We start from the raw sequence: 15,375 nt of genomic DNA on the forward strand, positions 1-15,375 counted from the left end.
ACAGGATCCTACTCAACTTCACCTCCAACAAAGGAACATATTTTACAGCAGAAGATAGGGCCAGAATTAGGGTAAAATGAAAAAAGCACTCACCCTGGGTGTAAAATTTAAGGGGGAGGATGTACCAAAAACTCAATAATCAAGATAAATAATGCAATATATTTTTTTAAAGATTTATTGGGGCTCCTGGGTGGCTCAGTCGGTTAAGCGTCTGCCTTCAGCTCAGGTCATGGTCCTGGGATTGAGCCCCACATCTGGCTCCCTTCTCAGTAGGGAGTCTGTTCTCCCTCTCCCTCTCTCCCCTGCTTGTGCTCTCTCTCTCTCTCTCTCTCAAATAAAATCATTAAAAAAAAAAAAAAGATTTATTTATTTGAGAGAGTGCATGCATGCACAAGTGGGCGAGGGGCAGAGGGAGAGAGAAAGGGAGAATCTCAAGCAGACTCCCAGCTGAGTACAGAGCCCAGGCAGGGCTTGATCTCATGACCCATGAAATCCTGATCAGAGTTGAAATCATATGTCAGACATTTAACCAACTGAACCACCCAGGCTCCCAAGGCAATATTTCTTAAAATCAGATTTAATGCAAAAAAATTTCATAATAAAGAAAATATCAAAATTTTATATACAGGATTCAAATGTCATGGGGTACCTGGCTGGCTCAGTCAGAAGAGCCTGTGACTCTGGGGTTGTGAGTTCAAGCCCTACATTGGGTGTAAAAATTATTTAATTAATAAATTTAAAAACTAGAAAGAAAAATGTCTTGATGAGCCATATTAGAGCCTGAGACAAAAGCAAATCACAGATATGTTTATATGTATTTTTAATGATTAATATTGTTAATCATTAAAATTAACCAATAGTGGTTGAAAACTATTGAAAAACTGAAAAGAAAGTATATTAAAACTCGCAATCATTTTTTATATTTAAGTTTATTTATACCAAAATGATATTATTATTTTACTTAACTGGCTCTAATGAAAGCAAACATCAGTATCTTTTAAATTTACTTTTGCTTGTTTTCAATATAGACAACTTCCCTGTTTGACAATCTCTTGACCAAATGACAATCTCAAATAATTTCTTTAATTAGTTATTTTTTAGAAAGGGAGGAGGGGAAAGGACAGAGGGAGAAGGAGAGAAAGAATCTTAAGCAGGTTCCACACCCAGTATGGATGCAGGGCTAGACCCTGAAATCATGACCTGAGCCAAAAAATCAAGAGTCAGGTGTTTAACCAATTGAGTCACCTAGGTGCCCCATAAATAATTTTTAATTAACTTCAGCTTATTGAAATTTCTTCTGCAGAACACTGGGACTGCTATTTTTTTTTAAAGTTCTGCAGTCCACTTCCAAATTTACATAAGACTGCACTGAACAAAATTTGTGAATCAGTTTGAGAAGATCCAAACACAACATTGATTTTATATTACAAATTATGGATCTCGCATGACACTTAAAACTATTTCAGATGAATTTTCATAAGACTTAAACTGTCAAAATATTTAAGAGCCATGTGAATGGCTACATTTTGTAAATAAAATTATCCCTCCAGCTAAAAATTCAAAATCTAAAGCACTTTAGTTAATTTTTCATACCTCCATTTTGAATGTGAAATTAATATGCTTGGTAGTGAGAATAAGCCCCCCGCAAAATGTCCTCATCCCAATTCCCAGGACCTGTGAATATGTTACTTTACATAACAAATGAGATATTGTGGGTGTGATTAAATCAAACAACTGGATATGGAAAATTATGTTGGATTAGGTAAAAGGGCCCACTGTAATCATAAGGGTCCATATAAGAGGGAGGAAGTATGGTCAGATTCAGAGAAAGAGAAGCAAAGGCCAGAGAAAGAGATTTGAGAATCCTCCGCTACTAACTTTAAAAAGGAGGAAGGAGCCATGAACCAAGAGATGCAGCAGTCTCTAGAAGCTGGAAAAAGCAAGAAAATGGAATCTCCACCCAGAGTCTCCAGAGGGAATATGGCCCTGTCAACACTTTGGTTTTAGAATATCTGACCTCCAAAACAATAAGATAATAAATGTATTGTTTTAAAGTGACCAATTCGGTGGTGACAATTTGTCGTATCAGCAGTAGGAAACTAATACAGGTGCCTACAATCTCTTTAATGTTTACTTGATCGGCTTTTTCCAATAAGAATATCACATCTGGTAATTCATACATTTCCAGTGTCTCTTTTAATTCACTTTCAGATTCAGGAAATACATGCTAATAATATATAATAATATATGCTAATAATTTACACCCACCAAACATACTTTCAAAGTCACTTTCTCTCACTATATCCAACAACTCTCAACTGAAAACTGGATTAGCAAAGAAGTAAATTTTGGCCACATTATTGAAGTGCTTCCTTTAGTGAAAGCCAGGAAAGTGAAATTATAAAAAAAATTCTGTTTGGGGCACAGATGAAATATTTAAAATTAAAATAATGTTGTGAATATTAATATACTTACTTCCGATTTTCAACACTTTTCAACTGCTTTAATGTTCTGGGGGAAAAAATTAACCATTAAAAAATTACAGGAACATATGTTTCTAGAGTACACATTCTTCCTTTTGCCCCAGGCTTCAATGTGGCTCAACATGGCACTGCTAGGCCTGTCTTTATTTTAAATTTTAGTGTTTTGTTCATCAAGGATTTTTCTGCATTAATTTTGATTGTTTAAATATAGCACTAAAACCATCCAATCCCGTAATTCCACCACTAGGTATTTACTTAAAATAAGAACACTAACGTTTGGGCCACTCCACGAGGTTTAAAAAGAAAAAGAAAAAAAAAGTGCTGACAAAGTGTAAGGGAATGCAGAATTTGGTGGTGGGAGAAGGAGACTACGATTATTGAATTCAGGCTCTGTGACTATCTGTAGAAGCAGGGGCTATGACAGCTTTCCTTTATATACTGTTTCTTTTTCCCTGATTTCCCTACCATGACAAGTACCAACAGTGCAACAACTTCAGGTTCCAAGTAGGACCACAACTAAACTGTCATCTTTACACAATGACCCAAGTTTCTGAATCTAAATACAGAAGAGGGATCAAAGCTAGGGGACAAAAAGAGTGGACTTTGTTTGCAACTCTTGATCTGCATCTGAACCTCAATACTTTCTCCACCCTTGTCTCCTTATCCTGTGCCCAAGAGGTTAACTTCTGGACCCTATCACCTAGCTTGCAAGTCAGCTTCAGCTTCAGGCTGAATTTGCTCAGTGGGAGGGACTGGTCAGAGACTGGAGAGGAGAGAGAAAGAAGTCGGGGCATGTGTCCCCCTTGCTCCCCACAGTTCTGGCAGTGGCTATGTTCCTCTGGAGCCACCTCTCCCAGAAGGCAGCTCCTGCTCCCATGGCTTTACCTCTCCCCGGGCTTTGGCACAATGTTACTGCTCTCTGGTCCCTTGAGGCACAGGGATATATTTTTCTATTGTCACTGCAAAAAATTACCACAAACTTAGCAGTTTAAAACAACACATATGTATTCTCTTATAGTTCTATAGGTCAAAAGTCTGACATGGGTCTCACTGAACTAACATCAACTTGTCAGCAGGGCCCCATTCCTTTCTGGAGACTTGAGGGGAAAATCCTATTTTTTTGCCCTTTCCAGCTTGTAGAGGTTAGTCACATTCTTTGGTTCACGGTCCCCATTTCCCCTTCCCCAAACCCAGCAATATCAACTCTCTGACTGTTCCTCTTTTGTCACCTCTCTCTTTGACCACAGTCAGTAAAGGTTCTCTGCTTCCAAGGACTCATGGATTAGACTGAGCCTACCCGAATAATACAGAATAATTTCCACAGTTCAGGACCCTTAATTTATACACACCTGCAAAGTCTCTTTTGCCATGTGAGGTTAAAAAAATCTGCAGGTTCTGGGGATTCGCACATAAACATTTTGGGGAGCCATTATTTGGATAATGGTAATAATGGCTTCACCCTGCTGCTAGACTCTGAGTGCCTTATTATCACTTGTGGGTTAATCATGTGCTCATCTCTAAAAGGAGTTCTTTCATTAAACTCTTCAGTTACTATGCTTGATCTTAGCCAAAAGGCCGAGAAGTGATAAACTCTTCAGAGTTAAACCTTTATCATGTGCCATCTGTCTCCCACCTAGGTCCTGACTGACACAGGGACTAAATCAAGGTGGTACTGTCTCTCCCTGAAAAAGTACAACCCTTACCAATGTGCTCTTCCTCACAAAATGCAAAGAAAGATCTGTGTGTAGCTTCTCCTACTTAGTATAGTCTTTCTTCCCAATGTTAATACTATAAACCCACAAAGAACATGAATAAGCAATTCAAAATGGCCAATAAAAATAGGAAAAACCATTCCACTTCTGCAATGATTAAAAAATGCGCAAATCAGAAGAATAGACATTAGTTCAAAATAGTGAAGATTTTGAAAGAAGAAAGAAAAAGAGGGAGGAAAAAACCTGTACTCACAAACTTTGCTGATGAAGTACAAATTGGTACAACAGCTAGCTTCCATTGCCTTCACAAGGTAATAAAACACTTCAGCATGACATTCATCAACTTACTCATTACCTCAACAAATATTTATAGAGTGCTTATCAGATACCAGGCACTGGGAATACAGCACTGCCTCATTTTACATTCAAACGAAGACAGACAAATAGCACACAATTCAGTAAGTAAAACAAACCGTGAAATGGTGCTGAGTGTTAAGGGGAAAATAAAGTGGGAATGTGGACAGGAAGTATTGGGCAGGGGTGGTCAGGAAGACTTCACTTGACTGAAGACCTAAAGAAGGCAAGAATATAAGCCATGTGTTATCTGAGGGAAGAACATGCCAGGCAGGGAGAACAGTAAGTAAAAGACACTAAGATGAGAGATGGTTGCCCATGCTCCAGGCCCAGTAAAAAGACTGGCATGGCTGGAGCCAAAATGAGGGAGGGGAAAAGTAGAAAAATGCGGTATCAGAGAAGTGAAGGAAGGCTGGATGGGGGTAGAGTCTGTACAGTATTACAGTTCACTGTGGACAATGGCTTAAGAGTGACATGATCCAAACAAATTAAACTTTAAAAATGTCATTCTGACTTCTATATTGAGAATAGGAAGTCCAAGACCACCTTTCCACACAGACACAAATTTAACGGTGATAAAATTCAACATGCTTTCATGAAAAAAAAAAAAAAAGCACTCAACAAACTATGAATAGAAACTACCTCCATATAATAAAAGATTATGAAAAGCTCAAAGCTAATGTTGTACCCAATGGGAAAAGACAGACTTTTTCCTCTAAGATAGATCAGGAAGAAGGCAAGGATACCCACTCTCACCACTATTATCCAACACAGACTGTAAGTTCTAGCCAGAACAATTAGACAAGAAATAAAAAGCATAAAAATTAGAAAAGACATAAAATTACATGCAGATGGCATGATCTTATATGTAGAAAACCTTAAAAATTCCACTCACACACATAAAATCATTAGAAATAATAAACAAATTTAGTAAAGCTACAGGATACAAAAATCACCATTCAAAAATCAGGTGTGTTTCTTTATACTAACAATGACCAGTCCAAAAGGGAAATTAATATTTTCTACTTACTAGAGCATCAAAAAGAATAAAAGACTTAAGAAACTGAGCAAAGAAGATGAAAGACTGTACACTGAAAACTATAAAACATTGTTAAGAAAAATCAAAGAAGATATAAATAAATGGAAAGACATATTATGCTGTGGATTAGAAGACTTATTAAAATGTCCATACTACCAAAGTAATTGACAGATTCAATGTAATTACTATCAAAATCCCAGTGGCATATTTTGCAGAAATTGAAAAAACCATCCTAAAATTCATATGATAACCTGGGAGAAAGCTTCAAGACACTGGTTCTGTCAATAATTTCTTGGATATGACACCAAATTTCTTGGCTATGATAGGCAACAAGATAAAAAATAGACAAATGGACTACATCACACTTAAAAACTTGTGCATATCAAGGAAAACAACTGACAGAGTAAAAAGGCAAACTACAGAATGGAGAAGTAACAGCAAATTATGTATGTGATAAGGGGTTAACTTCCAGAACACCAAATGAACCTCTACAACTCAACAACAAAAAAGCAAAAGGACCTGAACAGACATATCTCCAAAGAAGCTATACAAATGGCCAACATGCACATGAAAAGGTGTTCAATAGCACTAATCACGAGAGAAATTCAAATCAAAACCACTATGAGGTATTTCCTCATACTCATAAGAAGGGCCACTACCAAGAATAGAAAATAACTGCTGGAATGGAGGCAGAGAAGTTGGAAACTTGTGCACTGATGGTGGGAATATACAATGGTGTTACCATTATAGAAAATGTTACGGAGGTTCCCAAAAAATCCCACTTCTGGGTATATACCCCCCAAAATTAAGAGCAGAATTGCGAAGAGATATTTGTACACCTATATTCATCACAGCATTATTCACAATAATCAAAAGATGGAAGCAATCCAATTGTCCACTGACAGGTGCACGGGTACAGTGGAGTATCATGCAGCTTTCAAAAGGATCTTGCTACTTGCTACAACATGGATAAACTTAAGAGGACATGAAACCAAGCACTAGAACAACTGTATCTTCAGTACTATGGATGGAATTTTTTTTTTAAATTTTAATTAAATTGCTACCTTCAGGGCACCTTGCTGGCTCAGCTGGTGGAGTATTCGACTCTTGATATCAGTGTTGTGAGTCTGAGTCCCACACTGGGTGTGGAGATTACTTAAAAATAAAATCTTTAAATCTCTGCCTTCATAAACAGTTTGCTCAACATAAATCACTTCTTGATGACTCAAATCATATTTATGACCATTAACTGTTACTCGTGCCTTTAACGGTCTAAAAACCTCAAGTTCTGTCTTAATAATTAAGTACCAAATGTACACTGGGAAGGAACATTAGGAATTAATTTCCAAATGTCTTCAAACCAGTTCTAAACTACATTTTGCTACCTAAAACCTCATCCACTTCACGTTCAGTGTATCTCAAACTTAAGTCATCGACAATAACTCACAAATATCTAACTGCTACTAATGAATCCATTATCACAAAATTGAAACCTTAGAATCATTTCCTTTAGTATTCATATTCAGCAACTACTAAGCCCTACTCTACCCCTTCTCAATATGTGCCAAATCCCACTCTAGCTCAGGTTTATTTTACCACATGCTTTGATGACCTCAATAGATTTCCTGCTGTCTCCAATGTTTCCAGTCCCTACCCACTACACACTCCATCCTGCAAACTAATCACTTTACTTCCCTATCCCCTAAATCATCTCTTGATTCCAGAATAAAATTCAAATATTTTCAGATGTTTCTTATAGTGGGGGAAAAAAAAAAAGCTAGCCTCTACCCAGCATCTACTAAAAACCCCATTTGAGGAAGAGGGCAGCATGTGACAATTTCTTGCCATATTTCAACTTACAATTAGTAGAGGAAGTAACTAGAAGAACAGCTGCTCTTAGGAAAAAAAAAAAAAAAAAGATCAGCAGAAATAATGGGAACTTGACAAGGAACAAACATGTTACATTAAGAGTTTAAGATCAAGGTGGTGGGTAATGGGGAGGGCACGTTTTGCATGGAGAACTGGGTGTTGTGCAAAAAGAATGAATACTGTTACGCTGAAAAAATAAATAAAATGGGAAAAAAAAACAAAATTAAGAAAAAAAAAAAAAGAGTTTAAGATCAACAATAAGGGCGAGGTCCTATAGTCTATCGTCCAGAAAGGCAAAAATCTCAGAATTCCTTATAACATATAGCTCTGAAAGTCAAAATGGCTTAGTCAATCAGAGAAAGACAATTATCATATGATCTCACTGCTATGAGGAATTTGAGAAACAAGACAGAGGATCATAGGGGAAGGAAGTGAAAAATGAAACAAGATGAAACCAGAGAGGGAGACAAACCATAAGAGACTCTTAATCTCAGGAAACAAACAGGTTTGCTGGAGGCGAGGCGGATGGGAGGGATGGGGAAGCTAGGTGATGGACATTGGGGAGGGTATATGCTATGATGAATGCTGTGAATTGTGTAAGACTGATGAATCACACACCTGAACTCTTGAAACAAATATTCCATTATATGTTAATTTTAAAAAATGGCTTAAGAGAGTCTGGAGGCTAGAAGGACTTGGAGATTTCTGACTATGTAACTGCAACACAACTAATGAGAAAAAAGCTGGTTAGTATAAGGGGTTGGCTAATGTCCCATGAAAATCCATGTCTACCCGGAATGTCAGAATGACATCTTTTTAAAAAAATTTTTTTATTATGTCATGTTAGTCACTATACAGTACATCATTAGTTTTTGATGTAGTGTTCCATGATTCATTGTTTGTATGTAACACCCAATGATCCATGCAATATGTGCCCTCCTTAATACCCATCATCAGGCTAACCCATCCTCTCACTCCCCTCCCCTCTAAAACCCACAGTTTAGGGGAGCCTGGGTGGCTTAGTCGGTTAAGCAGCTGCCTTCAGCTCAGGTTAAGATCCCAGGGTCCTGGGATTGAGTCCCGCATCAGGCCTCTTGCTCAAAAGGGAGCCTACTTCTCCCTCTGTCTGCCTCTCACCCCTGTTTGTGCTGTCTCTCTCTCTGACAAATTAAATCTTAAAAAAAAAAAAAAAATCCTCAGTTTGTTTCCTGGAGTCCAGACTCTCATGGTTCTCAGAGACCCTCTGATTCTCCCCTTCATTTTTCCCTTCCTTCTCCTAATGTCCTCCATGTTATTTCTTATGTTCCACAATTAAGTAAAACCATTTGTCTTTCACTTAGCATAATCTCCTCCAGTTCCATCCATGTTGATGTAAATGCTGACATCTTATTTATTTTTTCTTTTTTTTTTAAATATTTTATTTATTTATTTGACAGAGAGAGAGATAGTGAGAGCAGGAATACAAGCAGGGAGAGTGGGAAAGGGAGAATCAGGCTTCCCACTGAGCAGGAGCCAGATGCGGGGCTCGATCCCAGGACCCTGAGATCATGACCTGAGCCGAAGGCAGACACTTAATGACTGAGCCACCCAGGCACACCAGCATCTTATTTAGAGGAAGGATATTTGCAGATCTAATCTGTTTAAGATAAGGTCATACTAAATTAGGGTGGGTGTCCTTCTAAGGAGTGGGCACAGAGAGATACCCAGAGAGAGAAAGGCCATGTGAAGACAGAGACAGAGACTACAGTGTTGCAGCTTCAGTCTACAAACACTGAAGACTGGCTGGAGCAACCAGAGGTTAGGAAGAGGCAAGAAAGGATCTTCCCTTAGAGCCTTCAGAAAGAACATGGTCCCACCAACACCTTCATTTCAGACTAAATGTATATGCAAAAAAACAGAGTTGCAAAGTATGCAAAACACAAAACTTCTAGAGCTAAAAGGAGAAATGGACAAATTCACAATTACAGTTGGGAATTTCAACATCCTTGAAAGAAATTGATAGAGCTAGACAGAAAATTAGCAAAGATCTAGAGGAACTCAACACCTCCATTAATGAAAACAAAAGCTAACTGACAATTTAGAATATCACACCCAACAACAGCAGAAAATGTTCAAGTGCCATGGAATACATACTAAGATAAACAAGATCCTGGGCCATAAAACAAGCGTCAATAAATTTACAAGGATTGGAATCATAGAGTGTATTCTCCTACCATCATGCAATCAAATCAGAAATCAGTAACAGAATGATAACAGGAAAATCTCTTCCCAGTATTCACTGGGAAGCTAAACAACACCCTTTTAAATAACCCATGAGTCAAGTAAGATACTCAAGGAAAATTTAAAAATACAGTGAAGTGAATAAAATGAAAATATTACTTATTAAAATGCCAAAGTAGCTTTGCGCAGTGGCAGTATCGTAGCCAATGAGGTTTATCCGAGGCGCGATTATTGCTAATTAAAATGCCAAAGTAGTACTGAGAGGGAAATTTATAGAACAAAAGGCATGTGTTAGAAAATAAGAAAAGCTTCAAAACAAAACTCTGTTACTGTGTCATGAAACCTAGAAAAAGAACCTCCCCTATACCCAAGAAAGGACAGAAGAAAATAATAAAAGAGCAGAAATTAATGAAAATGAAAACAAAAACAAAGAGCTTAATGAAACAAAGATTTCATTCTTTGACAATATCAATAAAATTAACAAATCTGTAGCAAGACTGAAAAGATAAAAAGAGGAAAGGAGCTACTTATCATGTTGATAGCATGTACCCTTCATATAATGTGAAAGAAGGGTACTTCACATCTGGGATAGTCTTCCTAAAAACCCGTAACTCCAGTCTAACCATGAGAAAAACAGCAAACCCAAATCAAGGGAAAATTCTACAAAATGTCTGACCAGTACTACTCAAAACTGTCAAAGTCATGAGAAAATACTGAGGAAGAAAGAAATGAAGAAAACTGAGAAACTATCCCAGATTGGAGAAGGCTAAGTAAGGATTCATAATGGCTAAATATAATACGGTTTCTGGGTGAGATCTTGGAACACAAATGGGACATTAGCAGAAAAATCTTCTAAATCGTAGTAAGTCTAGAGTTCAGCTGGTAATATGAGATGTTAACAACAGAGGAAACTGGCTGTGGGGCGGATGAGAACTGTTCACTGTTGCAACTTTTCTGTAAATCTAAAACTATTCAAAAACTAAAAATTTATTTAAAAGAATTAAATAACTGGGGGCACCTGGGTGGCTCAGTGCATTAAGCCCCTGCCTTTGGCTTGGGTCATGATCTCAGGGTCCTGGGATCAAGCCCCACATTGGACTCTCTGCTCAGGGAGAGCCTGCTTCCCCTGATCTCTCTGCCTGCCTCTTTGCCTTCTTGTGATCCCTGTCAAATAAAGTTAAAAAAAAAATAAAAATAAAAAAATTAAAAATTAAAAATTAAGGAACTGAGTAAGTTATTATTTTCAGAGTATAGAGATAAAGGAAAAGATGAGCTCATTAACAGAGGCTGATACTTTAATGTCGATAAAAATGGAGAGAATAAGAACTAATTCCTACTTTGTCTCTGGTCTTCCATTTCAAGAATTTTAGCTAGTTGGTGCCTCACTGGCTCAGCTGGTTAAGCAACAGACTCTTGGTTTCAGCTCGGGTCATGTTCTCAGGGTGGTGAGATCAAGCCCTGAGTCAGACTCCTGAGCTGGGCATGGGCCCTGATTAAGATTCTCTCTTTCCCTTTCTACCCCTCTCCCAACATGCACGTGCACTCTCAATCTAAAAATTAAAAAAAAAAAAAAATTTTTTTTAATTAAAAAAAAGAATTTAGCTTGCAAAAAACAGAAAAAAAAACCCAAACATTTTCTACAAAGAATATGTATTACTTTTTAACATTAAAAAATTAATGAATTAATGAAAATAGGTCTAAGAAAAAATGTACATTGGTAAGGGGAAGAGTAGAAGACAGGATAAATTAAGAAATTCCAAGAATGTAGTATCTCAATGCAAAACCACATTGAGATACCATCTTTCACCAGTTAGAATGGCCAAAATCAACAAGACAGTAAACAACAAGTATTGGAGAGGATGTGGAGAAAGGGAAACCCTCTTACACTGTAGGTGGGAATGCAAGTTGGTGCAGCCACTTTGGAAAACAGTGTAGAGATTCCTTAAGAAATTAAAAATAGACTCTGCAATTGCACTACTGGGTATTTACCCCAAAGATACAGATGTAGTGAAAAGAAGGGCCATCTGTACCCCAATGTTCATAGCAGCGATGGCCACAGTCACCAAACTGTGGAAAGAACCAAGATGCCCTTCAACGGATGAATGGATAAAGAAGATGTGGTCCATATACACGATGGAGTATTATGCCTCCATCAGAAAGGAAGAATACCCAACTTTTATATCAACATGGATGGGACTGGAGGAGATTATGCTGAGTGAAGTAAGTCAAGGAGAGAGAGTCAATTATCATGGTTTCACTTACTTGTGGAGCAGAAGAAATAAAACAGAGAACGTTGGGAGATGGAGAGGAGAAGTGAGCTGGGGGAAACTGGAGGGCGAGACAAACCATGAGAGACTGTGGACTCTGAGAAACAAACTGAGGGTTTTGGGTGGGGGTGTGTGGTTGGGGGAGCCTGGTGATGGGTATTAAGGAGGGCACGTATTGCATGGAGCACTGGGTATGGTGCATAAAAAATGAATTTTGGAATACATGAAAAAAATTAAATTAAATTAATTAAAAAAAAAAAGAAATTCCAAGAAGGTATCTAACTGCTCTACATAAATTTAAATTTTCTGGAAAAGTAATGCCTGGGTTAGTGGGAAATTTTGCAAATGAGTTCAATGAACTTTAGAAGATGTTCTTGGAGAAATCATAGGAAATGTTACACCCAAAATACTAGCAATAGTTAAATGTTTCAATTTTCAAAAAGGAAAACAATGTAATCCAGGAAGCAAACTAAAGACCTTGATGTCTATTTAGTACAAGGTTTTTAGTCAACAACAGACATCAGGGTAGGTACATTTAACTTACTATACAGTAAAACAATCATTTAACTTCCTTTTTGACTACAGGATATTTGGCAGACAGGGTGTATTTTATTTCAGCAAAGCGCATGACAAGCTGCCTCGTGGAAATCCTAGAAATATTTCAGATAATAAAAATGGAAAAAGATCTCAAATGTACAATGCTAGGCTCTTTTTTCAGTCCTATCCTATTTAACACTTTTATAATTGACTCAGACAAAGATGTGGAAACAACATTCATCAAACAGACTGGTGATATAAGTCATAAGGCAATAACGCAAATAACAGAATCTGGAATCAAAAAGAAACTGAAAGACTAAATCTAGCAAGAGGAAATGTTAATAGTGAAAATAGGCCCTCATTTGGGCCACAACTCAAATGCGCAAATACGGAATGGCTTACTAGCAGAAAGAAATTTTTGGATATTTAAATGAGAGTCATCTCAGTAGGAATCAATTACAAACAAAGAATCAGCATGATTACCAAAACCACAATAGAATCTAATGAGAGGGGCCATAATACTGCTGTATTCTAGTGGTCCTACAGAGTCCTATACAGAGTATAAATAAGCTGAAAACTGCTAAGAAGAGTAACCAGGGCCAAATATAAAACAGAATTAATTTTTGGGGGGAGGGAGAAGTTTGGCCTGAGGAAGAAAGTTTCATAGGTTATAAGACAGTCACCTTCAAATATCTGAAGTGATCTCACATGTAAGAAATATTAGACTTTTCCTAAATGGAACCAGGGCTAACAAGCAGAATTTAAGGGATACAAATTTAATTTCACTATAGCAGTGAGGGTAATTCAAAAGCAGCATGAGCTGCATTTAGAGCTGAGGCTCCCCGCTCCGAGGCCAGGGGACAGACTGGCAGGCATGTGGTAGAGGGGAATGAAGCATCACATGGCTGGTTTAGACAAGATGACCTATAAAGTGTCTTCCAAGTCCATGATTTTAAGATGCTACTTCCTCTATGCCAAGCCTCTGGCTCCAGGCCAAGTGGCTGTCCCACCATTCCTGGAACAAGCCTTACTTATACGTGCACTTTCCCATATCCACACTTTGAGGCCATTCTCTCACTCTGGCAAAGAGAAAGGATCTTTCTAAACCTTATTCATCCATCAAAAACAAACCTAAATACTGTCCTTCCTGAAGACTTCTAGGCCTACCCTCCTACGATCTCTCTCTCTCCTCTGAATTGTGGGATACTTCTGGGGCCATCTGTCTGACAATTAGTTACATACCACCCTCAGACACTGCTTCTGTCTGAAACTGTTGTTTAAGCTTTTATTAATAATTTATCTCCTCAGCTAAATCTAAAGCTCCTTAAAAACACACACTGAAACTTATACTCTGTATCCCCTTCACTCTGAAGGACACATCATAGATATTCAAAAATACCTTTGGTTTTCAATACTGGAAACATTTTTGTTAGAACAAGTACTTTATAAAAAGGCATGTATTCTCCATGTCCTCATATCAGGGAGATCATATGATAGTTGTCTTTCTCCGATTGACTTATTTCACTAAGCATGATACGCTCTAGTTCCATCCACGTCGTCGCAAATGGCAAGATTTCATTTCTTTTGATGGAGAAGCAACATGGGGGGGTAGGGGGATAGGAGAAGAATAAATGAAACAAGATGGGATTGGGAGGGAGACAAACCATAAATGACTCTTAATCTCACAAAACAAACTGGGGGTTGCTGGGAGGAGGTGGGATTGGGAGAGGGGGTGCGGGCTATGGACATTGGGGAGGGGAGGCGAACCATAAGAGACTATGGACTCTGAAAAACAACCTGAGGGTTTTGAAGGGTCAGGGGTGGGAGGTTGGGGGAACAGGTGGTGGGTGATGGGGAGGGCACGTTTTGCATGGAGCACTGGGTGTTGTGCAAAAAGAATGAATACTGTTACGCTGAAAAAGAAATAAATAAATAAAAAGGGGAAAAAAAAAAAAAAAAAAAAAAAAGGCATGTATTCATAGGTAAAGGTAAAATCCACTATTCAAATCTGAATAGTTACTAATATACGTTGACTTCCAGTTCAGCTACAGAACTACCAGTATAAGATACCGCCACCCACTAACATATTCTAACCACAGGATTTTTTTTAATGGTCAACAAAGCTCAGAAAAGCTCAAATTTTCCAACCTACACAAAGGGCTTGGTAAAGCTGCCTCAGAGCAAAGAAAGATTAACAGAACCAAACTAGAAAGTGAAAAATGTCCAGAAGAAATCAGGATATTTCTGGATAAAAAGGCATATTTACTTCTTTAAATGTAAAATATACTGCTGTGTGATATTGATTCATGTACCTGGAAACACCAATTAAGAAACGGCAAATTTGTCATACAGAGTCCAGAACATGTACTCACTCCCTAAACACCAACTAAAAGTTCCAGACAAAGTAAAAAGAGAATTCCTTATCAGATGAGATATTTTAATAAAGATTAGGAAATACTCACCGAAGATTCAGGATCTGATAATTCATCCAATAATTTCCTTGCATCCACCACAGCCTGATAGAGTCTCAAATTTTTGCCATCAGAAGCAACAAAGCAAGCACTTGCAGAATTGCAGTATGTGCCTGAGAGAGTAAAGGCCTTGCATTATAAATGTAGTTTATTTTTATTGTGGGCTGAAGGATAAGAAACCTATACCCTATACACACTTTTCTTTTTAGGCACAACCATGGTCCAGAATCATAAATACACATAAAATTAATGGATATAAAATTATTAACAAAAGAAATCAATAGAAAATATGTCATGAGAGGGGGAAAAATAAAAAATTTCTGGAAATTCTAAACATAAGTCTGATGTCTACATTCTCAATACTTGCTAAAAATCCTCCTAATAATAGCAAATATAAAACATTTTGTGTATTTAAAAAGTTTA

At 37.6% G+C, this 15,375-nt stretch overlaps 1 protein-coding gene and 1 pseudogene across 4 annotated transcripts in view; one reads left to right on the forward strand and one right to left on the reverse strand.

Annotated features, from left to right (window-relative positions):
* DMXL2 (Dmx like 2) overlaps window positions 1-15,375 on the reverse strand; it is a 156,170-nt gene that overhangs the window by 61,277 nt on the left and 79,518 nt on the right. For all 4 annotated transcript variants that reach the window (XM_046008047.1, XM_046008046.1, XM_046008049.1 and 1 more), the window contains exon 13: window positions 14,944-15,065. In XM_046008047.1, coding sequence (XP_045864003.1) covers window positions 14,944-15,065 — 122 coding nt within the window. The remainder of the gene's footprint in view (window positions 1-14,943; window positions 15,066-15,375) is intronic.
* LOC123945278 lies at window positions 9,855-9,968 on the forward strand (annotated as a pseudogene).

Source organism: Meles meles, chromosome 6, assembly GCF_922984935.1.
Source record: "Meles meles chromosome 6, mMelMel3.1 paternal haplotype, whole genome shotgun sequence".
In the NCBI taxonomy this organism is placed as follows: Eukaryota; Metazoa; Chordata; class Mammalia; order Carnivora; family Mustelidae; genus Meles; species Meles meles.